General features: G+C 45.6%; 2 protein-coding genes across 4 annotated transcripts; one reads left to right on the plus strand and one right to left on the minus strand.

Annotated features, from left to right (window-relative positions):
* The first annotated feature begins 1,640 nt into the window (after positions 1-1,640).
* Positions 1,641-10,112, plus strand: C14H19orf85 (chromosome 14 C19orf85 homolog). The gene is made up of 2 exons (XM_060367124.1): positions 1,641-1,813; positions 9,400-10,112. Exons 1-2 carry the CDS (start codon positions 1,641-1,643, stop codon positions 9,911-9,913), a joined length of 687 nt encoding a protein of 228 aa, XP_060223107.1. The 3' UTR covers positions 9,914-10,112.
* Positions 10,113-16,200: 6,088 nt separating this feature from the next.
* Positions 16,201-25,612, minus strand: LOC110561071 (isochorismatase domain-containing protein 2A). Of its 3 annotated transcripts, XM_060367123.1 has the most exons (7): positions 25,454-25,601; positions 21,654-21,738; positions 19,742-19,886; positions 19,404-19,613; positions 18,693-18,763; positions 18,487-18,604; positions 16,201-16,577 (listed from the first exon to the last, which is right to left on the minus strand). In XM_060367123.1, exons 3-7 carry the CDS (start codon positions 19,877-19,879, stop codon positions 16,485-16,487), a joined length of 630 nt encoding a protein of 209 aa, XP_060223106.1. In that variant the 5' UTR covers positions 19,880-19,886; positions 21,654-21,738; positions 25,454-25,601; the 3' UTR covers positions 16,201-16,484. The 3 variants fall into 3 exon arrangements, with proteins under 3 accessions (XP_060223106.1, XP_021513008.1, XP_021513007.1); XM_021657333.2 differs by lacking the exon at positions 21,654-21,738 and having other exon boundaries at positions 19,515-19,613; positions 25,454-25,612; XM_021657332.2 differs by lacking the exon at positions 21,654-21,738 and having other exon boundaries at positions 25,454-25,612.
* Positions 25,613-26,320: the final 708 nt, after the last annotated feature.

Below are 26,320 nucleotides of genomic sequence, written 5' to 3' on the forward strand. Positions count from 1 at the left end.
CTCTCTCTCTCTCTCTCTCTCTCTCTCTCTCTCTCCCTCCCTCCCTCCCTCTCACAGGACTGAGCCTGGTGAAGATGGACAGGCTGCCACATCAACAGTGAGAAGCATTCAGAGAATGGAGTGTGTTGCTGTACTCTTGGAATCCCAGAACCTGGGGTGGTGGGGACAGGAGGACCAGAAAGTTCAGAGACATTCTCAGCTAAATATTGAATGAAAATGGGGACATGACTGCTCCTGCCTATAGGATTTATTGTACATATGGGGAAAGAACACAGCCAGAGGCATCTGGAAGGGTCCAGACTAAACCAGGCCATGGCAGTGGGGGGGGGGGGGAGAGCACATGAGAACCAAAAGAGAGCTTGTGGATCAAGAGAATGCCAAAATGGCTGAGTTATGCAGGAATCAGAAGCTGGGAGAAGGAAAGTGAATTCCCTAGGACGGGAGAGGTTTAGGATAGGGAAGAGCCACAGACCCTGTCTCAAAAAAACAAAACAAAACAGAAACATAAAAGCCTAAGAGACACAAGGAGTCTAAGAGACCCTGAGAGGAACCAAAAAAGACCAACATGGTGATGGAATCAGAGACACTAGAGAGGAGGGTTTGGGTAGACACCAGGGAAATACTGAGGAGTGTGGCAGGGACAATATAAGGATGAAAGAAGTAGATTGACAGCCATGAAGCTTGTGAGAATGAGGAACTTTTTAGAGGAGGGAGAAATAGAAGGAACTAGAGACACTGGATCGATGGAGACCCTGAGTACCCCCAATATAGGTGTCTGTCACAGAGGGCTGAGTCTGACCCTCAGCACTGCGAACCAAGCTCTATGCCCAGCACCATCATCAGGCAGCTCACAACTGCTTGTAACTCCATCTCCCAGGGATCTAATGTCCTCTACCCAAAATGGCACTCACATGCACGTACCCTCACACAGACATACATGCATAAAAATAAATCTCTGAACCACCAAAATCCCCCACCCCCATCACAGTGTTTTCTTCTCCCCACCCCTGGGAACTCTAACCTGATCCCCTGCTCACTCCACTGGGTGATTCTCAGGATTTAGCAGCCAGAGCCCCTGAGACACCAAGAGACCAAGGCCTCAATTTCTCCTTAATGATTCTGGCCCTGGGGTGCTGGGGTGAGCCTGGGCATGACGGGCTGATGTGGAGTGTCTGACCAACACCTGGAGGTGCTGGCACCCCTCTCCTTCTAGCCACCAACAACCCGCTCCACCCATCTCCTTTTAAAGGCTCTCAACATTAATCGCTGCGATTGACTGCGCCCTGCCTGGCCTTGCTAATGAGGCTTTTGTCCCCTTAATTGGCTATCTCCAAGAGCTTTTCTCTGCCTCAGCACCCACGCTTCCCTGTTTTATATCCCAGGCCCAACTATGTGTTAATTGGGCATGTAGGAGATGTGTTGGGCACCCCCTTCCCTCCCCGCCCCTTGCCTTCTTATATTAGCCCCTCACCTGCCGTCATCAGCGGTCATCAGCGTCCAGCATTCACGGTGGGACAGACACAGAGTGAGGTCTCAGCCTAATTGCCAGGGTGTCTTCTCATTCTGCAAAACCAGAACTTGACTCCTGTCCCATTTGAGGGTGATTTCTGATCTGCACTGTGACTCCTGAGCAACCGGCCATGCACCCTGGGTCCCCTGTAGTCCCTGAGGTCTCCGAGCCTGGGCCCCGAGAGCTGTGTGCCTTCGTGAGCGGGGCTTCGGCCCCCATGCTGCGAGCCCTGCAGCCCAGGCGAGCCCGACCCCCTAGGCGCAGGCCCAACCACCGGAGGTTTCTACACAACCAGATCTGCAGGTGAGCGGTACTGGGAGGGAGGCTCTGGGTAGGCCCGAGAGGCCCCAGAGCACCATTTTGTGTGCATTGCCGTGCTCCTTGTCGGTGCTAGAATCAACATCCACCACTGAGCAAAACCAGTGATATCTCCAGCCTCCACAGAGCCCGAGTCCTGCTGGGGAGGCAGAAGGTAAGAAATGGCCTGAATGAAATAAGTGTAGCCAGGCATTGTGGCACACGACTGTAATCCTAACAAGCCTAAGGCGGAGACAGGATGGTCGCTGCCAGTTTGCTGCCAGTTTACATAGCATGTAAGAGGTCAGCCAGGTTACATAACAAGGCACCACGGTGTGGATGTACCTTGAAAAGAAGAATCAAGAATGAGTGGATCTCGGCTATCCAACCAGATCCCATTAAGAGCGAATCCCAACAAAGCTTCCAGGTGCCAACTGGCAGAGAGGCAGTGGTTAACAGGTAAGGGGTCCCATTCGGAGAGCACAAAAAGTCCTGGGGCTAAGTACAAGCTAGGGAATACTGGTAAGATATGGTGGCATTGTGCCTATAATCCCAACACTAGAGAGGCCAAGGGAGGAGGATTGCTGCTAGTGCCATGTCAGCCTGCTCTATATATGAAGCGCAAGGCCATCCTGGATTACATAGTGAAATCTTGTCTAGGAAGGTATAGGTGCCTGACAGATGACAGGAAAGTATGTATTTTATTAGGTTGATAGGAAAGGAACTGTAGTTTTGAACTATGTATTTTGAATCATTATAAGTAGGCTCATCAAACATCCAGATTTCAAAAGTGGAACAAATTGGGCTGTGAGGTTTTTGCCTCGTCAGCCATATTCACCTGACCCTCTGGACAACTGACTTCCGCTTTCTCAAGCAGCTTCATACATCAGTGGTTCTCAACCTGTGTAGTCACGAGCCCTTTGGAGTCACATATAAGATATTTACATTATGATTCATAACAGTAGCAAAACTACAGTTATGAAGTAGTACAAATGATTTTATGGTTGGGGTCACCAGAACATGAGAAACTGTATTAAAGGGTTGCAGCATTAAGAAGGTTGAGAATCACTGCCATATATGGTATTTTAAAAGTTATTTTTAATTAGGCATATTTTGTGTATGGATAAAAAAATAGCTTCCTTGAGACAGCATTTTTTTGTGTAGCCTTGGCTGTCCTGGACTCAATTTATAGAACAGGCTGGCCTTGAACTCACATTGATCTGCCTGCCCCTGCCTCCCTGAGTGCTGGGGTTAAAGGTGTGCACCACCAACCTGGCTAAGAAACACCTTTTATTCAAAACCATAATAACACATTTTTGCCGAAAAGAAGGATTATTTATTATTATCGTTTTTGTAGTGTAAAAATTCAGGCTTGGAGGGGCTAGACAGAGGGGTTTTTGTTTGTTTGTTTGTTTGTTTGGTTGGTTGGTTTTGGTTTTGGTTTTTAGAGACAGGGTTTCTCTGTGTAGCCTTGACTGTCCTGGACTTGCTTTGTAGACCATGCAGCCTCAAACTCACATAGATCTGTCTGCCTCTGCCTCCCTGAATGCTGGGGGTATAGGCATGTGCCACTGTGCCTGGCTAGACAGAAAGGTTAAGGGTTAAGAGGGAGTGCTGCTCTCCCATAGGACTCAAGTTCAGTTCCCAGCATCTATATTAGATTGCACACAACCACCTGTATCTAAACAGCTCCAGGAGATCTGAAGCCCCCTTCTGGCCTCCATAGGCAACTACACTCACATGCATATATTCACACACATACACACACACACCATACACATAATTAAAATAAATCTTTAGAAACCATATATGGGCTTCCTCTGAGCAGGGGGTCTATCTCCTCTCCATGTACAGTCCTTGGTTGGAGTATCTGCCTCTACAGGACCACCTGTGCCTAGTTTTTTGTTGTTTTTTTTTTTTTTATTCTGTTGGTCTCCTTGTAGAGTTCCTGTCCCCTCCAGGTCTTTCTATCTCTCTCTTCTTCCATAAGTTTTCCTGCACTCTGCCCAAAGTTTGGCTATGAGTCTCAATATCTCCTTTGATACTCTGATGGATAGAGTATTTCAGAGGCCCCTGTGGAAGGCTCAGATGAAGCCCATAGGCTACTCAGTCTCCAAGTGGGTTCTCTAAGTAAGGGGAACAGGGTCTGTCTCTGACATGAACTCAATGGCTGGCTCTTTGATCACTTCTCCCTGAGGGGGGAGCAGCCTTACCAGGCCACAGAGAAAGACAATGCAGCCACTCCTGATGAGACCTGATAGGCTAGGAACAGATGGAAAGGGAGGAGGACCTCCCCTATCAGTGGACTGGGGAAGGAGCATAGAGGGAGAAGACAGAGGGAGGGTGGGACTGGGAGGAAACAAGGGAGGGGGCTACAGATGGAATACAAAGTGAATAAATTATAATAAATTAATTAATTAATTAAAAATGAAATTAATTGGAAGATAAAATATGGGAATGTGTAGTGTTGGAGGGGAGGTAATAGCATAAAAAAAAGGCAGATGATAGTAAAAGAACATATTCATGGAATGAGAAATAACTGTTATAAAAAACATATTATCTGTATAATTAGAGTATTTTCAAAATGGGAAAATTATTATGAAAAAAAAAAAAGAAACCATATATGAAGGTGCTTGAGGAAGTGGCAGTCAGTTGTCCAGAGGTCAGGTGATATGGCAGATGAACCAAAACCTCACAGCCCAATTCATTCCACTTTTAAAAATTGGATTATTGATGAGAAGTCAGGCATTGTCGTGGAAAAGAACTGAGCCTTTTCTGTAGGCCCATGCCAGCCTTGGGAATCAAAGTTCCAGGTGCATCTCAGGGACTTGCCAATCCTGCTTCTCAGATTCAAAACGATTAGGGATGAGACTGGCTTCAAATTACTGAACTGTAGTGAACTCTAATTTTTTTTTTCTCCAAATAGCTTTGGGATGTGCTGTAGAGTTTCTTCTCTGTTGAGCTGGCCATCATCTGTGGTTGAATAAAACCCTTTTTCTTTCTTTCTTTTTTTTTTTTTAAGACAGGGTTTCTCTGTGTCCTAGACTTGATTTGTAGACCAGGCTGGCCTTGAACTCAGAGATCTGCCTACCTCTGCCTCCTGAGTGCTGAGATTAAAGGCATGTACTACCACGCCCATTTTTCATTGTATGCCACAGTCCAATCAAGAAATAGTTCTTGATCTTTGCATGGTGTTGCTTGCCTTTAATTCTAGCATTTAGGAGGCAAAGGCAGAAGGAGCTCTGTAAGTTCGAGGCCAACCTGGTCTACACAGTGAGTTCCAAGACAGCCAAGACTACCTTGTGAGACCTTGTCTCAAACAACAACTAAATAGTTATTTGTTGTATAGAAGAATATGGTTTTAAGTGATTACTCAAATATTTTCCATCAGCTCCTGAAGCACCCTTTATTTGCTTCAAATGCCAAATGGCTTCTAATCTTCTGTGTAAAACTTCTTCAACAACAACTGAAAAGAAGAGGAGGAAGAGAAGGAGGAGGAGGGGAAAAGAAAGAAAGAAAGAAAGAAAGAAAGAAAGAAAGAAAGAAAGAAAGAAAGATCAAAGAAGTAAAAACAATTTTTGATTTGTTTTGTTTTTGAGACAGAATCTTTCTGACTGTCCTGGAACTATGTATACCAGACTGGCCTTGAACTCATAGAGATATGCCTGCCTCTTTCTCCTGAGTACTGGGATCAAAGACGTGTGCCATCACACCCTGCAAACCCTGAAAACCCACTGTCTTGTTCCTTTGTCTTGGGCCAAATACATTGTTGGTGTTGCAAGTTGTCTCTTCTGATTTATTTGTACTCAAAAAACAAAACAAAAAAGCCACTCAGATTTACTGTTTGTTTAGTGTCCTTTCCATAGTATAAAAACTATAAATAATAAATTAGCAAAATAACATATAAAGTGAGAGATGTGGGTTGAAATGATGTTTAGCATAGCCACATGAATTAACAGTGTATTCCAGTATCAGACTTGAAGTTTCAATAATACAAAGCTGGAATTATTTTGTAACAACTTTGTACCATGCTTGCTCAGCAGGAATGAAGTTCAGGTTTTATCCTTACTACAACATAAAGCCAGGCATGGAAGCACAGCCTGTAAGCATAGCACCTAGTGGGTGGAGGTGGACTGTGTGTTCCTGGCTGGCCTCAAACACAATTACAGAGCAAAGGCTGACCTTGAATTCCCAATCCTCCTCTTTCAACCATCATGCCACCTCAAAGAAGCAAGAGGATCAGGAATTCAAGGTCATCCTCTGTTACACAAGGATTTCAAGTCCAGCCTGGGCTACACACATGGCCCTGTCTCAAAACCAATCAATCAACCAACAAAAACAAAAAAACAAAACAAAACAACAACAAAAAAAAAACCCGAAAATTTTACATTATGTAAATTTTTTACCTGGACTTTAAATTTATACTACGTTAGAAGCTGAAAAATGTTATGGAAGGAGAAATGGGATATCAGGAGGTGTGATTGTTTTCAAGGAAGTATCATTGAGAGAGTGGGTTTGCACAAAGGTGTGGAAAAACAGGTGGAAGGGGCTGACTGAGCATCGAGGCAGCAGCCGGAGCCAGAGTAAAGGCACTGATGGTTGGAAAGAGCGGCTATCATGGCGATGGGGATGATGATAATGATTGTAATGACAGTAATGCTGGTGATGGTGATGATAGTGATGGTGATGAGGATTATGATTATGGTGTTGATGGTGGTGGTGGTGATGATAGTGTCAGCTGTAATGAAGACAGTAGCAGTGATGACAATTAGTTGTATGACATTTAAGCTTACCATATGCTCTACTCAGCCCTCGACTCTTGATTCATAATGAGTTATACTCATTCACAGTGAGCACACTTCTGATCCTCCTGCCTCCACTGAGCAAGGTGTTTATAGCCACACCCAGTGTTCTCAGTGCTGGAGATCTGACCAGGGATTTGTGCAATAGAAAGCACTCTACTGAGCTATGTTCCCAACCCTAAGGGAGTAATTGTTCCATGCATGCGTGTGTGTGTGTGTGTGTGTGTGTGTGTGTGTGTTTGCACACATGCTGTTGTTGTGAGATTTCTTTTTTTTTAAGATTTATTTATTTATTTGTTTACTATGTATACAGTGTTCTGCCTGAATGCTAGAAGAAGGCACCAGATCTCATAATTGATGGTTGTGAGCCACCATGTGGTTGCTGGGAATTGACCTCAGGACCTTTGGAAGAGAAACCAATGCTCTTAACCTCTGGGCCATCTCTCCAGCCCGAGATTGAGATTGAGTATTTCTATGTCATGGTATTCACTATGTGGGCCAGATTGATCTCAAACACTCACTAATCCTCCTGCTTCAGCCTCTAAGAGAATTAAGATTACATATGTGTAGCACTGTGCCCAGCTGATTTTGGATTATTGTTTAATATTCTATCTATCTATCTATCTATCTATCTATCTATCTATCTATCTATCTATCTACTATGCTCTCCCCCCCCCTTTCCACCCTGATTCTGGAATTTTCACTTTGTTGGCATATTATCTCACATCAACTGTCTGCAAATTAACTATGTGACCAAGGATGACATTGAACTCATGATCCTTCTGCTCCCATCTTTCAAGCTCTGGGCTACAGGTATGTGCCACTGTACCTAGCATGCACAGTTGATAAGGAAAGTAAAGCTAGCCTGAAATAATTCTACAACATTCTAATGCTCCACAGTCAGTTGTGTGTAGACTTCATTACAGATGTGGTTTTCCCTCTCTCTTTAAAAACATTTTTTTTTTTAAAGACAGGATTTCTCTGTGCAGCCTTGGCTGTCCTGGACTCCCTTTGTAGACCAGGCTGGCCTCGAACTCAGAGTTCTGCCTCTGCCTCCCTGAGTGCTGGGATTATAGGTGTTTGCCACCATACCCAGCTGACTCTCTTTTAAATTTTACTTTAAAAATTGGTGTACTAATTAAATTAGCATACAAAGTAATTGGTTTCCTCATAAGATTTTCTTAATTTTTAAAGATTTATTTATTTTATTATTTTATGTGAGTGTTTTGCCTGTGTATATGTGTGTGCACCACATGCATGAAGGGCCCCCAGAAGCCAGAAGAGGGCGTCAGCTTCTTTTGCACTGGAGTTACAGATGGTCATAAACGTCCATGCACGCTGGGAATGCAAGTGGGTTCTCTGCAAGAGCAGCCTGTGCTGTGAACCTCAACTATGGGTTTGTAAACATACTTAGTTTGGGTTGATCTCCCCACCTTGTTTCTCTCCCCCGTCTCCCTGCCCCTCCCCACCTGTACCCTACCACCCACACCCCTCTTTCCTCTGTGTCACAGGTGTTCTACATCCTCCACAGCTCCCTCCCCAGGGCTTCATTTCTCCCTTTTCCAGTTTCCTGGCCTCAACCCACACTGACTCCTACAGATTAATAGCTATGGGTCAGCTCGACAGCTCAGCAGGTCTTTGTACTTGCAACCAAGCCTGAGTTACTGAGTAAAATAAAAGGAACAGAGCTGAAGAGATGGCTCATGGTTAAAATAACCACTCTTCAAGAGGCCCGAGTTCAGTTCTCAGCTGTGTCTTTGATCCAAGCATTCAGGGAGGCAGAGGCAGGCAGACTGCTGTGAGTTCAAGGCCAGGCTGGTCTACAAACTGAGTCCTGGACAGCCAAGGCTACATAGAGAAACCCTGTCTTGAAACAACAAAAACCCCAACAAAACAAAAACAGAGTTCAGTTCTCAACACACATGCCAGGGAGCTCAGAGCCACCTCTGACCTTCCCCTGGCCTCTACAGGCACCCAGATAAACTCATATGAATATATGAAAAAAAGGCAGAAACTCAAATAAAGCTGCCCTCTGACCTTCATGTGTAGTGTGGAGAGAGGGAACATACATTCAAAATAAATGTTTTTTAAAAGTTATTTTAAATAACTTTTAAATAACAGGATTTATTAAGTTATTTTAAATAACAGGATTTCTCTGTGCAGCCTTGGCTGTCCTGGACTCCCTTTGTAGACCAGGCTGGCCTCGAACTCAGAGTTCTGCCTCTGCCTCCCTGAGTGCTTAATTTTAATAACTTAATTTTTAGAAATAAAAGAATTTGGGGGGACACAATTCATCCCCAGTTGTTTATGAAATCATCCATGTGACTGCTGTTGGGGTGGAAGTGCCAGGAGAGATCAGTGTTATAGCTTCTGGCAAAAGACAGGAGGGAGCGAGGGAGTGGGCAAAAAATTTCAGACTGCGCACTCACCAACATGGCACCGCACGCTAGCCCACAGCTCCCCTTTGGACTGACTGGAAAGGCGCTCTTTGCCTGACACGGTTCACTCTTACATGCTGGAATAGGGCTCTAATAAATCTTCACTGTCAAGATGCTCCCACCTGGGGTTGGCCTAAAGACACTTCCTTGTGTAGTGCACAACCCCACAGCGATCCAGACTTCCCTGGAAAGACGTACTAACCTGTCAGACTCAAGAAAATGCAAGCAGGGCCCAGGAAACAAGGGAGAAGGTAGGAGGGAAAGGACTTGGCTCTCTGGTGAAGTGCAGAGTACTCAAGGAGGGGTCTTGGGTAGGCCTACAGCTGAATCTCCCCACCCCCTCTCTCTCCAGGCAGTTTGCCAAGATTGAAGCTGCCACCCAGCACCTGGCCCTGTCCATCCTGTCTCAAAAACCACCTGCCCAGAGACCACCACCCCGAAGGCCACCTCCACCAGCGCCTCCATCCCCCTTTGTGGGGGTGGCATGTGCTGAGGCCCCCATGGAAGTGCCTCAGAACAGCCCCAGCCCGAGCCTAGCCGCCCTGGACGCCTCGACCCTTGACCTATTTGATGACATTCTGCTTACTCCTACATCTCCTTTGGTGACTCCTGACAGCTTCTGCCAGACTCTCACTGCTGGTAGCCCCCAGGTGACATCTGATTTCATCTCTCACACTCTGGGCCCAGGAGACCAGAGACAACCAAGCCCAATACAGGCTCCAAGGTTCTCCAGTCCTCTGCTCCCTCCCCAGAATGCCCATGGGGGAAGTCAGCCTGCAGCTCCAGGCTGGGGTTGGGTGGAAAGTTGGGAGGCACCTGGTGCCTGGGATCCTCAGGGAATCCTAGATGGCTGGGGAACACTTTGAAACCCACTCACAACACAGGCCACACCCATCTCAGGCCCAACCAACCTCTCTTCACCTGACAGACCTGAGACTATAGCTCAGTTGGAAGAGCGCTTGCCTATCATGCAAGAAGCCCTGGGTTCCTTGCCCAGAACCCCATAAACATCTAAAATAAACCCAAGCCCAGACTCCCACTGTGCACCAGAGCTGTGCTCCCAGACCCAGGGCCACCTGTGTCCACTTTAAGGACCCCTTGCATATCTCTTGCTTATCACATATGAAGAAGATGGAGGACTCTGGGAGGATCCCTGCACATGAATTTTCCTTTCTTCCTTCCCTGTGGCTGGGTTGTTGGGGTGACCTTCCCCTACACTGTATGAAGGTATGTCCCTGTATTTTCAATAACTTGCTGGCAGAGCTAAGTGTTGGCAGAATATTTGGTACAGTCTCCTCTATGGCCTGTCATCAGCTTTCTATATGTAAATGCTTGTCCTTCCTCACCTGCCTAAAAGAAGTTTATTGTGTTAAAAAGCAAGCTGCTCAATGCCAAAGGGCCCTCAATACCAAGGGACAACCCAAAGAGATGAATCTGGCATTGTCCTCCTGCTGATTGGTTCAGACTGGAATGTGGCTTTTTGCATAATAAAGAGCTGGTGGCTGGGCTGGGGCAGAGGCAGAACCACTAGGAGAGACACGGTTTAAGTTAGAGGCTAACTGAGCGTCTGCCCCAGCAAAAGGCCAACAGCTGAAACTATATAGATGTCTCTGTGTCTTTATTATTAAGCCTCAGTTGAGATCTTCGAAAGCCCTGTAATACTGGGTTGCTCTCTTTCTTCCACCCCACTCTAGTCTGCATGGTGTTTGTTCTGTGTCAATAGTCCCCCAATTCCACGGAGCATTGCTATGGACCAGGCCCAGAAATTGGTGTTAGGATTCTGTGCAAACAATGCAGACAAGATTTCCAGCCTCATTTTCATGCCAATACACAAGAGCCCACAGAGAACTTTAAACAGCAAGAAGAATTAACAGTATATGATTGGAATGAGCATCACGATACAAATATAATGCTGCTGACTCAGTGGCTCCTGGACATTGTATGTGCAGGGAGGTCCTGCAATGCCAAGCAAAATCAGACTGTAGGAAGGCATTAGGCTCTGGGAGCAGGAACAGCACAGCAGAGGCCGAGAAATCAGACTCTGAGGATGAGAGACCAAAGGATTAAAAATCAGTGGCTCTTATTTTAAAGTTTAAAGCACAAGCCTTTAGTAAGGCCAGCCAAGAGGAGATAAGTTCCAGGAAAGGTTTCCTGGAAGAACTAGCCTTAATGCCCTGAGGGGAAGAACTAGCTTTACTACATTCTTTCCTGCCCACTAGAGATACAGTTGCTAGGAAACTGGCCCATCCCCTAGGAAGGGAAGCCAGACCATTAATGGTTTAGGGGCCTTCCTATAGCCAATCAATTCAAAATGCAACATCCCTTTTTGTGTTTCAACCAATAGATGCTTGCCAGGCAGGAATCCAGAATCTTTAAATCACCCAACTAACCTGAGCATGAGGCTATCGGCTCTCACCACTACGGAGGTGACAGTATGTGAGCCCAAGCTGTAGCTTGTAATAAAAAGATCCTCACGTTTTGCAACGGACTGGACTTCTGGTGGTGGTCTTTTGGGCTCTCAAGATTCGGACACAACAAGGACACTAACAGAGGCCAGTACAGCTGGAAGGTTTTGAGTGTGGAGAGGGAGTAAGAGGTGAAGCCTGTCATGAGTTGAGGGAATTTTAAAAATTAGTTTTTATTATGAGTCACTTCTTTTATTTTTTAGACAGTGCTAAGATTGCAGGCCTGTGCCATCATGCCTCCCACTCATCTCTTAGGGTTTTAGTGTCCCTTACAGGTGCTATCTAGTCTTTCTGTCCTGACCAGGGCAGGTCCCACTCCTGAGAGCCAACGTCAGCTGTCTCTCTTATCCATTCATCTACTGGGGCTCCTCATGCTTTTAATGATCTAATTGCTCTCTTACATTCCATATTTGAATTTTCAAATGCCAAGATCTCCATCAACAACTTTCTGGTTTCAGGATCTGGTCTGGCTCTATCGACAGCATAAGTCAATCTCTGTAAGAATTCAGTGAGGAATTGTTCAAGTGTGACATCAAACTGGATTTACTCTTGTAAATCAGCATAACGTCCTTCACCAAGCAGCTAGTCCTTAACATTTATCCCACTTGCTCTATTACATTGTTCCATTTTCATGGCTTTGTCTCTCTACCACGATAACCATTGCAATTGCTGACCAGCTTCTAGAACAGCTGACACCAAACTCTTCCAATCTTTGGGAATGAGTCTGTTTTGCATAGCCCAATTATTTATCCTTGTTTAATGAATGGTGACTGCATCCCATACCTTAAAATAGACTCTTTAAACTCTTTTAAATCTAGCATGTCTATTGGATGCGATGTCATCTCATCATAAGCCTCTTCACCATCATTAGCAGGCATATGCTACACAAAGACTGGAAAGGCTGATGGTGGCTGTATAGGCCTAGACAACTCCTCTGGTGGTGTACCTGGCTCAAAAGGAACATGATTACCCTGTACAGCCTTCTGCTCTTCCCAGCCACTTGCCTCATGGAAGTGCTATAGACACCTGGTAGCAAGTGTTGAGCAGGGCAAGGCAGCAGCCTGCCTTCCAGCCTATTTTCCTTCCCTCTTTCATGGTGTGGAGAATTTCCCACACCATGAAAGGGAAGACACCAAGATTGAGCCCCATTTTTTCCTCCCACTGGCTCCTTTTGCTTTCCAAGCACCTTACCCTCTATTCACAAACTTTCTAGGTGCATAGCCAACTCTGCAATCCTTTTTAACGCCAGAGAATTGATTTTCAGCTTTCTCCCCAATCTTTTTCAAAATGGAATAAATGAAGACTACAAAAGAAAATCAGAAACCCCCCTCTGGGCTGCTATTTTGCCAGTCTCCTTAGACAACATTGCCAAACCATCAAAACCTGACAATTCTTCCATTACCTTAGAAGCAAAGTTACCCACTGTGCCTAAGCCATGCTGGTCACCACCTGAAGGCTTAGATTTTTCACCAAACCTACTTTATTTAGGATTCTTATACGTAGGCCTTTTTAGAAGTAGTTCTTTGGGATGAGTCCATTCTTCCTTGTCCAGATACCAGTGTTTTGCCCAGTTCACGAACCCCAAAAGACCAGGAATAGCTAGACTCCGCTGTAAATACATGAGGTTGTTTTATTTTAAATCATTACAAGCTGCAGCTTGGGCTCACACCCCACACCAGGGAAGTGGTGGGAGCCAAGAGAGCCCCGAGCTCAGCTTTGTTGGGTGATTTAAAGATTCTGGTCCCTCCCAGCATGCCCAAGGCAGGGGTGATTCCTGCCTGGCAAGCATCTATTGGTCAAAATGCTGCGTTTTGAATTGATTGGCTACAGGAAGGTCCCCAGACCATTAATGATCTGGTGTCCCTCCCTTGGGGGATGGGCCAGTTTCCTAGCAACTGTATCTCTAGTAGGTGGGGAAAGAATGCAGGAAGGCGTTTCTTCCCCTCAGGGCATTACTGGACTTCTTCACCCACCTACTTCAGGCCTTAAATATTAATAGCTGCTGATTTTTAATCTTTTGGTCTCTCACCAGCAGCCCAGCCCAAAGGCCAACGCCAAACAGCAACATGAATCAGCATGATTCAGCAGATCAGGTCAAGTCAGGGAAAGCCACAAGACTCAGTTGGATTGCCCTGAGAAGTTCTCTGGAACATTTCTTTCTTTGAAGTCGAGTGTCGAAGCACAAAGATCAGTGTAGCAATGTTAATCCAAAAAGCAATGTCCGTGGGCTTCTATATATCTCCTCTCCTCAGAGGCCACTCACAGATGTTCTCAACTGGCCAAAGTCATGTCCCTCGCATGAGAAAGCTCACGGCAAAACATCACATGCCTTCTCATAAGCCAGCCTCCAGCAAAATATCACACGACTCTACTGAGTCTTCAAAGAAAGGAGAAACTTCCACTTCATTGCACCTTCCTGGGTCTCTGTCCTAGACGAACATCCTAGGGTGGGGTTGGGGTACTGCCCTTTCCTTCTCCAGCCTCTCCAGCCCAGAAGGAAGGCCTGGGATTCCTCAGTAAGGAGCTGCAGGGAGTGGGCTCCAGATCTCTGGAAGGCAAGGCTCAAAGCTGGCCTGCAGTGGCCCCTGCTGTGGCTAGGGCAGCATACTCTTGCCAGCCCAGTGCAGCTGGTTTATCAAGCCAGGCAGGACCTGAACACATGAACTTGTGGTTTGGGGATGCTCCACGAGGGGGTGCCAGTGTCCTGAATCACTCCAGCTGGGTGCTGGCTTTATGTTTTGAGGGTCGCCAGGTATACACCAGTCGGCCTTTTCTTGTCCTTAGTCCCCACAGTGGTGTGGGGAAGTGATGGTGTGGTGGGGGAGCATAAATTCAATTATTCAACAAAAACTGAAAAATGAACATTTATGTGTAGAATCTGGGAATGCAGCAGCCAGCTATTCCTGGAGGATCTAGAAGGAAAATGTCCACAAACCAGAAAACAAGAAAACACCAGCGCAGGAGGGACCCTGGGAGCTGAAAGATACAGTGATATAAAAGTAGGGGAGGGGTGCTACTTCCATGAAAACACCCTCTCTGAGGGTGTCAGGCATCTACCATGGAATCCATGGAGGTCCCTCCTTTTCAAGATCAGCAGAATCTGTAGACCTAGTCCTAAGAGTCTTCAATGATCACATCAGATCCAAACTGAGGTGTCTTTCATTTATTAGGATTCTCCAGAGAAACAAACAAGGATGAGTAAAATCAAGTATTATCCTTCAGCCAGCTGCCCAATCATCCTACAAAAACATCAACAGATGGACATGGATAAATACACCAACCCAGCTATCTCTCTCCAAAAACAGAGATTATAAAGAATTAGTTCATGGAATTTTGGAATCTGAGACATCCCAGAAATTCCTGTGACTTCCTCTCTCTCTTAGCATGCAGATGATTCTGCTGGCCCACCCTCAAGGACCTAGCAATTGCTTGGGTCATAACCTGCCACTCAGGTCAAGTACAACAGATGTTAAGGGGACCACCCGCCACCGTAGCTCTCTCTCAGTTCCCAGCTTTCTCTCTCTCTCCCTTTTTCCATCCTTGGAATCCCCCTTCTCTTAGACTCTTCTGTCTGCCTGTCTACATGTCCACCTGTCTGCCTCCCCCGCTTCTCCAGGTCCTCACTCCTTTCCCTTCCCCCAATAAACCTTCTTATACCAGATCTGTTGCATGGCATAATTTCTCAGGGGCACACCTTGGCACGGGCTCCACTATGGTACCCCCTCCTGCAATCATATTCATAACACCTTCCCCTGCTCCCATGTAATCTGAGGTTTGTCTTTCTAGTTTTAGTTCAGGCAATCAATCTTGGTCTTCAAATATCACATGGAAATTTCCAGAAATAAACCATTCGTTAAATCTGTGTGCCATTCTGCGTGGTGATAAACTCTTATAGCATCCATCCACTTCTCGCCGCTAGAAAACAAATCTTTTGTGTGGTGTATCCATGCTGTATATGCCCCTCCCCAGCTAATCCCTTAGTGACCATCTCAGTTCCATAGTGCTTGTGTGTTCCAGCATCCCTCCTTTTACCTGCTGAAAGTGGTGACCGGGTAGAAAAAGGCAAACTCATTTGAAAGACCCCTCTGAAAAGAACAGTGCATCTGTGTTTTCAAAGACATCTCCAACACCCTGGTGTCTCCATTGCCACCTAGGTTTCCCCTCGATAGCTTCATGGGCTGCCCAGTCAAGAGCTCCATGAAGGAAATCTGTGCACACACACAGTCTGGTTCTCCAGGTTCCTCTCAAGTACCCTGGTACAAGCCTGCATGATGCTATACAGCTGAATGGGTGCATGTCCAGAGGAAGAGCTGTTTAGGGAAATGTTTTCCCAGGTTTAGTCATGTGGGTGGGTGCTCAGAGGCCTTTGCAACTGCAGTAACGGGGGGGGGGGGTAGGGCAGCAGGGTAGCAGAGCTTGGATTTGAATGCCCGAAGAATGCAAGAGTTATTGTGTCATGGAGGCGGGCCAGCAGGATTGGTGTAAGTACCACCTGAGACGGAGACAGCCGGAAAGTCTTACTTCAAGATGCACACACTGCCCTACCATGCAGATGCGGCCTGTGTTTGGCCCCGCTAGGGGATGAGCAGAGGCACCCACAGCCCTCACCTACTGAAGCCTCATCTCCTTCTAATACCTGCACACCCCAGTAACCCCGGTGACGCTCCACAAACCCAATAACAGTTCAGTCCACAGCCACATCAATGTTTATTTGGAGTCTGGATCCCGGTCTGTCACACTTTTTTGCCCTTTGCTCATGAGGTAGACCTGAGCAGAGCCCCCTCCATGTCTCCTCTGTCAAACCCCTGCCCCCCCTTTCCAGCACCCAGAAGTCTCATTTTCATTTCCAGGACCAGCTGTTCAACCAGGAAGCAGAACACCCCTCCTCTCCCACAGGGTGGGACCTCTTGGGATTCAGAGGTGAGGAAAAATACTTCCTCCCAGCAATGCTGGAATAACATTCCCACCTCAGTCAGGGCCCGGAGTTCAGTGAGAGGGGGCTCTGGCCTTGGAAGAGACCCAGCAGCCCACTGTCTGGGACTGGCTCCTTAATGATCTTCTGGATCTGCAGACAGAAGGCAGGAAGTCAAGAGGCTCCCTATATCTTCGGTCTGCCGGGTAGCCTTCCCACTAACCACTCTCCTAAAAAGTCTTCCTGGGGGCTGGAGAGACCAATAGGCCAGTAATAGCCTTTTCTGTTCTTGCAGAGGACCTGGGTTCAATTCCTACGTCCCACATGACCGCTTACAACTCTCTAACTGCAGTTCCAATGGGTCTGATGCCCTGTTCTAGACTCTGAGCCCTGACATGTGGTGCACAGACATGCAAACAGGCAAAGCATCCACACGCATAAAAGTAAAATAAAATAAAATAAGTCTTCTTGGGCTGGGCATGGAGGCACACTCCTTTGATCCTAGTACTCAAGAGGCAGAGGTAGGCATATCTCTGAGTTTGAAGCCAGCCTGATCTACAGTTAGAGTTCCATACCAACCATGCTTACACAGTAAGCCCCTGTATTTAAAAAAAGTGGGGGGGATCCCCTGGGAATGGGCTAGGAAGATGACTCAGTGTATAAAGCATGTGTACAAATATGAAGACCCAAGTTCAGATACCCAGAACCCATATAAGCCCTGGCTGGACAGGGTCCACTGGAATTCTGGGCTCTGAACCCCAGAACAAGTGGGCTGGTGAGAAGGTAGCCACAACCTCATGCTCCAAGTTTGACAGAGAGACCCCCCTCTTCATGTATAAGGTAGAAAAGGCATCAAGGAAAGTTCTAGACACAAACGTCAGGTCTCCACATGCATGTACACACATATGTGCTCAGCACACCCATGGAAATACTCACATACACCCACTTTGCATGAAAGCACACAAACACACACACATACACACAAAGTAAGAAAAAAAATGGTGCTCCTTTTCATTGACTTCCTGTTGCCTTGGACCACTAATGGTGGACAGCTCTGTCTTGGGCTCTCTTGCCTACACCTTCCCTTCTTCACTAGTTTTCTTTCCTGTCATACCTTTAGGCTCTCACCTCCCACACAGGCCCAAACTGTGTGCATGAACTCTCAACTCATTTACACAACTCCCTCCTGGTTAAACAAGAGTAATCAACCGCATTACTGTCATCATTTAGCTCCAGAAAACTAAACCAAAACAAATAAACAAAACAACCCCAAAGTGTGTATCTCCACTGCCTCTACCCTGGTTAAGCCCCACAACTGATTTCAGGATGACTGAAGAGGCCTCCTCGCTGGTCACACCTGTGCTACCTAAGTAATACTGCAATTTCAGCCTGTCCTGCACCTGGATCTTTTTCAGAAGCCTAAAGAAATTATATTCCTCAGTAAGACATAACGGTGCATAGCTGTAATACTAGTGTTCAGGAGGCTGAGGCAGGAGGATTGTCATGAGTTTGAGGACAGACTGAGCTACAGAGTAAGGTTGTCTCAAAAAAACCGAAAACCAAAAACAAATAAACAAACAAAACCAGAAAGGCCAGCAAGCTGGCTCAGTAAGCAATTGCACTTATCTTGTATCCTGGGAAGCCACATGGGTGAAGGAGAGAGCTGACTCCCTCAAGTGAGCGTGTACACACATAAACACACAGTCAAATAAATTAGGAAACCCTGTGCAGAGCTTTAAAAAACAAAACAATAACAAAAACCATGCTAGGTGGTGGAATTTGCACTTGGGAGGCAGAGGCAGATGCATCTCTGTGAGTTCCAGGCCAGCCTGACCTACAGAGCTCATGCTCAAATCAAAACAAAACGAAACAAAACAAATAAAAACAATAGCAAAGCCAGCTGGGTGTAGCAGTGTGTGCCTGTAATCCCAGTACTGGCAGCAGAAGTTTAAACTCACCCTTGACTAGACTACAAAGTGTGTCCAAGGCCAGCCTGGGACATAGGAGACCTTAGATCAGGAGAGGGGTACTTCTAGTCACAGAAGCCCTGAGGGCCCAATACCTCCTTGAACTGGGGGTGGGCAGCATCCCTCACAAGCTGCAAAATGAGTGATTCGCTGGTGGAGAGGAAAGCGCCACTCTGTTTCATGCGTGCCAAGGCCGCCAGCCGGTCCACCTGGCTACAGGAGGGAGGGAGAGAGAGCAGGTGTCCATGCTGTGGCCTGCCTGACTTGCACAGCAGGTGCCTTCCCCAACAGAGCCTCTCACCTTCTAGAAGAGCAGGCATCCACCACCGCATGGACATGCAGTCCTCTGTCTAGAAGGTCCAGGGCCGTGTTCTAAGGGCAGAGAGGTCAGGTCCAGATTCAGAGCAAAAACAGGGCTCCGGCTGAGGGACTAGGGAGCCCCAGTCGGAACTGGGTGCTAGGCTTCAGACCTGAGACAAGCAGTTGTGGTGACAAGCAGCTGCGGTGACTTTTCAACCAGGTTCTCCCAGAATCCCTCAGTCCCTACCTGTACAAGATGTGGCTGGCATTCCTGCCCTCTACCCTGAACTCTCCAAATCAGGGACAGGGGACTTCCCCTCCCCCAGAAGCTCTTCAGTATATAACCCAGACATTTTGTTTCCCACTTTTCTTCTCTCTTTCTGTTTCTTTTCTCTCTGTGTCTCTCCTCCCCCCAAACACACCGGCAAGCTCAGTAATCAACTCTCACTCCCGACCCTCCTAACCCCACTTTTCTGTCTCTCTCTGCATTTCAAGAAGGCTTCCTTGGCCCTGCTCCTTGGGACCAGTGAACCCACCCAGAGCTGCTCCCAATACAAGTACATGTAAATACTTTAACGTGTCTTGAATTAGCTCATTTCACTGGCCGTTGGGTATTTGGAATGAGGATGAGGAAGAATCAGCCAGGGCCCCAGGGCAGGAGGGAGGACCAGGAAGTGAGGATGGGGAATTCAGGGGACAGGAGGGACCTCACCAAGACGCAGGCGTGGGTCTCAATGCCACAGAGCAGCACAGACCTCAGCTGGGGCCAGCCATCCAGCTCCTGCTGTAAGGCGGGTACCATGCTGAAGCACGTCTTACTTACTGGCCGAATGCCCTGAGCGCCCAGCTCGGGAACTGTGGGGCCCAGGCCCTGTGGGTACTGCTCTGTCAGCAGGACAGGGACGTCCATTAGCCGGGCCACCTACACGAGTAAAGAAACACAGGAACTGGATGTTTGCGGATGAGGCTGGAGACTGGATTCTCGGGGTCTGAGGGCTGAAGGCTTGGGCCTGGACCACTGGGTCTTGAAAAGAAAAGGGTAGCACATACCTTAAGCATTCGAGCCGCCACCGACACAATCTGTGGGAAGTAGGCTACGCTGGGGCGGAACTTCTCCTGCATGTCACATAGGAACAGAACGGAGGACTCTGGGAGGATCCGGCCCAGGCTGGCCCTGGCTGCTGCCATTTCCTAGCTGTGGACAGAGGCACAGAAGGCAGGGTCTGGTGGGCTACCAGTGGGGATTCAGTGAAGTCTTTAGTAAATGTGTGCTTTTGACAAGGGGAGCAATCATGCCAAGAGCCAAACCCTCAGACCCATGGGAAATGGGCAAAGCCTTCCCCAGATGTGGCTCGAAAGCCTTTTTTCAAGTCTGAGTCTGAGCAACGGCAGTGTGTGCAGGAGATGTCCACTCTAGCGTTCTCCCTCTGCCCCTGAGGATTATGACCTTAAGGCTACTCTTAACAAAGACTATATATTATATATAAGAAGCAAGCTGTTGTAGTGATTCTAATAGCTAACAAAATAGATTACAAACCAAAATTAATCAAAAGAGATAGAGAAGGATACTTCATACTCATCAAAGGAAAAACTCACCAAGATGATATCTCAATTCTAAATATATATGCCCAAACGCAAGGGCTCCTGTATTTGTAAAAGAAATATTACTAAAGCACAAATCACACATCAAACCTCACACATTATTAGTGGGAGACTTCTCACCAATTGACAGTCATCCAGACAAAAACTAACAGAGAAATAATGGCAATAACAGATGTTATGATTCAAATGGACCTAACAGATATCTACAGAACATTTCATCCAAACATAAAATACACCTTCTTCTCAGCACCTCATGGAAACTTCTCCAAAACTGACCACACAGTTGGTCAAAAAGCAAGCCTCAACAGGTAAAAAAAAAAAAAAAAAAAAAAAAAAAAAAAAATTAAAAACTCTCTGTATCTTATCAGACTACCATTGATTAAAGCTGGATTTCAACAACAGAAACAACAGAGAGCCTCCACACTTGTGGATGCTGAACAACTCCCTAATGAATGAACACTGGGTCAAGGCAAAAGAAAGAAATTAAAGACTGCCTAGAATTGAACAAAAATGAAGGCACAACACACCCAAACTTATGGGACATTATTAAAGCAGTGCTAAGAGGAATATTCATAGCACTAAGAGCTTTCAAAAAAAAAAAAAAAAATTGGAGAGAGCTCATCCTAGCAACTTAACAGCAACCTGAAAGCTTTAGAACAAAAAGAAACAAACACACCAAAAAAGAGTAGACGGCAGGAAATAATGAAACTCAGGGCTGAAATCAATAAAATAGAAACAAAGAGAACAATTCAGAGATTCAATGAAACCAAGAGTTGGTTCTTTGAGAAAAATCAACAAGATAGACAAACCCTTACCTAAACCAACTAAAAGGCAGAGAGATTATATCCACATTAACAAAATCAGAAATGAAAAGGGGGACATAACACAGATACTAAGAAAATCCAAAGAATCATTAGGTCATACGTCAAAACCTGTATTCCACAAAATTGGAAAATCAAAACGAAATGGACAATTTTTTTTGATAGATATCACTTACCACAGTTAAATCAAGATCAGATAAAAATTTAAATAACTCCTAATGAAATAGAAGCAGTCATTAAAAGTCTCCCAACAACAACAACAAAAAAGTCCAGGGCCAGAATTCTGCATTCTGGTTTTAATGCAGAATTCTACCAAACTACCAAAAACAAGCTAATATTTATACTCCTCAAACTATTCCACAAAATAGAAACAGAAGGAACATTCTGAAATCCATTTTAGGAAGCCCTAGTCACCCTGATACCCAAACTACACAAAGACTTAACAAAGAAAGAAAATGACAGACTAATTTCTCTTATGAACATTGATACAAAAAACTACTTGCAAACCAAATACAAGAACACATCAAAAGGCCATTCACCATGATCAAGTAGGCTTCATTCCAGAGATGCAGCAATGGTTCAACATATGAAAATCTTTGTCATGTAATCCATCATATAAACAAACTGAAAGAGAAAAACCACATGATCATCTGACTCGATGCTGAAAAAACATTGACAAAATCCAACACCCTTTCAAGATAAAAATCTTGGAAATATCAGGATTACAGATATACCTAAACACAATAAAGGTAGCTTATGGCAACTCTGTAGCCAACATAAAATTATTAGAAACACAAAGCTACTAAAATCAGGAATAAGACAAGAGCTGACCACTTCCTCATACCTATTCAATGTAGTACCTGAAGTTCTGGCTAGAGCAATTAGAAAGGAAGAACTCAAAGTATCACTATGTGCAAATGATATTATAGTATCATAAGTGACCCCAAAATTTCTAACAGGGAACTCCTAAGCTTATAAACACCTTCAGCAAAGTGGTTGGATACAAGATTTAAAAAAAAAATCATTAGCTCTTCTATATACAAATGACAAATGGGCAGATAAAGAAGTCAGGGAAACAACAGCCTTCACAATAGCCACAAAAAATATAAAATATCTTAGTGTAACTCTAATCAAGTAAGTGAAAGGCCACCATGACAAGAATTTCCAGTCTTTGAAGAAAGAAATTGTAGAAGATATTAATAAGAACATGAAAAGATCTCCCACGCTTGTGGATCAGTACGATTAACACAGTAAAAATGGCGATCTTCCCAAAAGCAATCTACAGAATCAATGAAATTCTCATCAAAATTCCAACACAATTTTTTACAAACCTTAAAAGAACAATACTCGTGATCTGATGCCCTCTTCTGCCAAGCAGGCGTACATGTGCACAAAATTAAAAAAAAAAAATCTTAAAAAAAAAAACTTATTAAAAAAAAAAAGAACAATACTCAGCTTTATATGGAAAACCAAAAACCACAGGATATCTAAAACAATTCTGTACAATAAAAGAACTTCTGGAGGTATCACCATCTGTGATTTCAAGCTGTATAACAACAGATCGATAGTAATGAAAACTGCATTGTATTGGCATAAAAAAACACATAGGTTCATAAATGGAATTGAATCAAAGACCCAGATATCCACACACCTATGGACACTTGATTTTTGACAAAGAAGCAAAATTATACAACAGAAGAAGAAAGCACCTTCAACAAATGGTGCTAGTCTAACTGGATAGCAGCATGTAGAAGAATGCAAATAGATCCATATCTATTACTCTGCACAAAACTGAAGTCCAAGTGGATCAAAGACCTCAACATAAAACTGGATACACTACACCTGACAGAAGAGAAAGTGGGGAAAAGCCATGAATACTTTGGCACAGGAGACAACTTCCTGAGCAGAACACCAACAGCACAGGCATTAAGATCAACAATCAATAAATTGGACTTAATGAAACTGAAAAGCTTCTGTAAAGCAAAGGACACTGTCAATCAGACAAAGTGGCAGCCTACAGACTGGAGGCAAAGGATCTTCACCAACCCTATATCTGACAAAGGGCTAATATCCAAACATATAAAAAAATTCAAGAAATTAAACACCAACAAACCAAATAATCCAATTAAAAACTGGGGTACAGATCTAAACATAGATTTTTCAACAGAGGAATCTCAAATGGCTGAGAAGCACTTAAAAAAATATTCAACATCCTTAGTCATCAGTGAAATGCAAATCAGAGAATAGAAAAATCTCAAGTTGAGATTTCACCCTACAGTTGTCAGAATGTCTAGAATAAAACAAGAGCAACAGCTCATGCTGGAGAGGATGTGCAGCGAGAGGAACACTCCTCCATCGGTGGTAGGACTGAAAACTTGTACAGCCACTTTGGAAATCAATATGGCAGTTTCTTGAAAAATTGGGAATCAATCTACCTCAAGACCCAGCTATACCACTCCTGAGCATATACCAAAAAAAATGTTACAACATACAAGGACACTTGCTCAACTATGCTCATTGCTGCTCCACTCGTAATAGTCAAAAACTGGAAACAACCTAGATGTCCCTCAACTGAAGAATAGATAAAGAAAATGTGGTACATTTACACATGGAGTATTACTCAGCTGTTAAAAATATATGTATATATCAGGAAATCTGAGGGCAAATGAATGGAACTAGAAAAAAATCATCCTGATTGAGGTACCTCAAACCCAGAAAGACAAACATGGTATGTACTCACTTATAAGTGGATATTAGTAAATTTAAAAATAAGCATGCTACAATCCATAAACCCAGCAAAGCTAAGAAACGAAGAGTGCTCAAGGGAAGGTAAAAACAGAACAGATATCACGGGTTGGGAGACTGGGGGCAGGTGGGAACAGAAACAAGAGGGATCAAGTATGGGATGGATAGAGGGAAAGAGTACTGGGAGAGACAACTAGAATTGGGGTGCGGGGGCCATCTTGGGAACACGCTAGAAACCTTGTGTAATGAAAACTCCCTGGAATTTATGAGGGGGACTCTAGCTAAGACTCCCAGCAATGGGGGAGAAGGAGCCTGAACTAGCCATCTCCTGTAACCAGGCAAGAGGGAACAGGACACCAACCCTGCCACAAAATCTTCAAAGTACAAGTTGTCCTGCTTACAAGATATGCTGGGGTAAAAATGGCACAGAAATTGTGGGAGTGGCTAACTAATTACTGGCCCAGCTTGAGATTCATGCCACCAGAGGGAGCTCATCCCTGACACTGCCCGGAGGTCCAGGCCCCAGAGGCTGGATAGCCCAGAGACCTACCTACCCTACGATAGAACCAGAACCGATGACTAATGTCTGCTATACTCATAAATTGGTGTCTAGCCCAGTTGTCATCAGAGAGGCTTCACCCATCAACTGATGGAAAAAGATGCTGAGACCAACATCAGCCAGAATTCCGGGAATCCAGAAGGGGTTGGGGTTGGGAGAACTGTAGGAGCCAGAGGGGCAGAAGAGTCATGGACACCGTAAGAAAACCCATAGAATCAACTAACCTGGCCTCATAGGGGTTCACAGTGACCTAACCGACAACCAGGAAGAATGCATGGGACTGACCTAGGCCCTCCGCATTTATATTATGGTTGTGTAGCTTGGTCTTCAAGTGAGATTAATAACAGTGGGGCCAGGGGCTATCTCCGACGCTTTTGCCTGCTTTCCTCATCCAGTCTTTTTGGTTGATATCCACAGGGAGGCGTGGATAGGGAAAGGAGGAACTGGGAGGGAAGGAGGGACTAGAGGGAAGGAAGAAAGGAAAACTGAGGTCGAGATATGATATATGAGAGAATAAAAAAGAAAAAAATGTTCAGGCCAGTGGGTATGATCTGAAGGGGAAGTGCGGCCTGAGATGAGACTTGGAGCAGAAAACAAATGATCTGTCTAAGAAAAAGAGTCAAGGAAGGGCGTGTAAGAAGTGCAGAGGCATGTGTGGACTGGACAGAGGTTTACACGCGTCGTGGAAGTTCTGAAAGGAGCCCTCAGTAAGGGAAGCCTGTCCTAGGCTGGGGCAAGTGACCTCCTGTGGAGAGACTGGGGATAAGGCTGTTAAATTTGGCAAGTGGCAACTGCATACCGCTGCTAGAACCCAGGCTGGGTGACACTGCATGAGTTTCACTCCCTCTCTGGGACTCTTTTCTTCCTGGAAGAAATGGGGATGGGAGTCGCCCACACCCCGGGCTGATACAAAAGTTAGCTCTGAAGGAGGTTGAGGTCCCCCCCTGACCGTCCATCCTGAGACCAACTAGAGCCGGGTCCCAGTCTGATGCCCCACAAGGCATCGGGTCTGCAAGGCAGGGCGGTTGGACTTACCCGGAAAATACCAGGTTCGAGCCCAGCCAGCCCCTCCAAAAGGTGCCTTGTTTGTACTTTCGCCACCGGACTCTCACTGGTTCCGGGTTGGGTCACCTTTTCTTCCGCTTTGGAGACGAGGTCCGTGACCCTTACGCCTGCCCTTCCCTACCTTCCCGGCCAATCCACCCTCGGCTCTGGGGCGCGCTGTGAGGGGCGGGGCGGATAAGATAGGTCAGTCACGAGAATTTGATTGGTCCACAGAAGGGCAGGGGGCGGGGAGATAGGACCAATGGAGAACAGATGAGGGCGTGAGTGGCGGCCGCTGCTGGGTGCACAGATTCTAACTGAGAATGCGGGTGGAGGCTGCCAGGTTGTGCTGTCAGATCGCTACGCAGAAGGCCCTGCCCGGGCTCGTGGAAGATTGGGGGTTCAAACTTCTCCTACCTGAACTAAAGATGTTTGCACCCACATGTAATTCCAGCTCTGGGGAGGCTGAGGCACGAGGACTGCCAAAACAAACAAACAAATAAATAAAAAGATAGATAGATGGATGGATAAACGAATGAATAACTGAATGAATGAATAAATAAATAAATCTTGACCGCAGGAGCCTGCCAGATGGCTCAGCCAGTTAGGGCGCTTGACGCTAAGTCTGGAGACCTGATCTCTGGAGAGTTTGATCTCTACGACCCTTATCTTGGAAGAAGAGAATTGAGTCCTACAAATTGTCTTCAGGCCTCGTGTGGTACATGAACATATGCACACGCACACCACAGAAGAAATAACAGCTGACACAGAATAAATAAATAGATGGGGGAAATTAATCCAGACAGCATGTTCTTTTCCTGACCTTTTCCTTATTTTCTGCTCATTCCACTGCATGAA

This window comes from Meriones unguiculatus, chromosome 14 (genome assembly GCF_030254825.1).
Source record: "Meriones unguiculatus strain TT.TT164.6M chromosome 14, Bangor_MerUng_6.1, whole genome shotgun sequence".
Lineage (NCBI taxonomy): Eukaryota > Metazoa > Chordata > Mammalia > Rodentia > Muridae > Meriones > Meriones unguiculatus.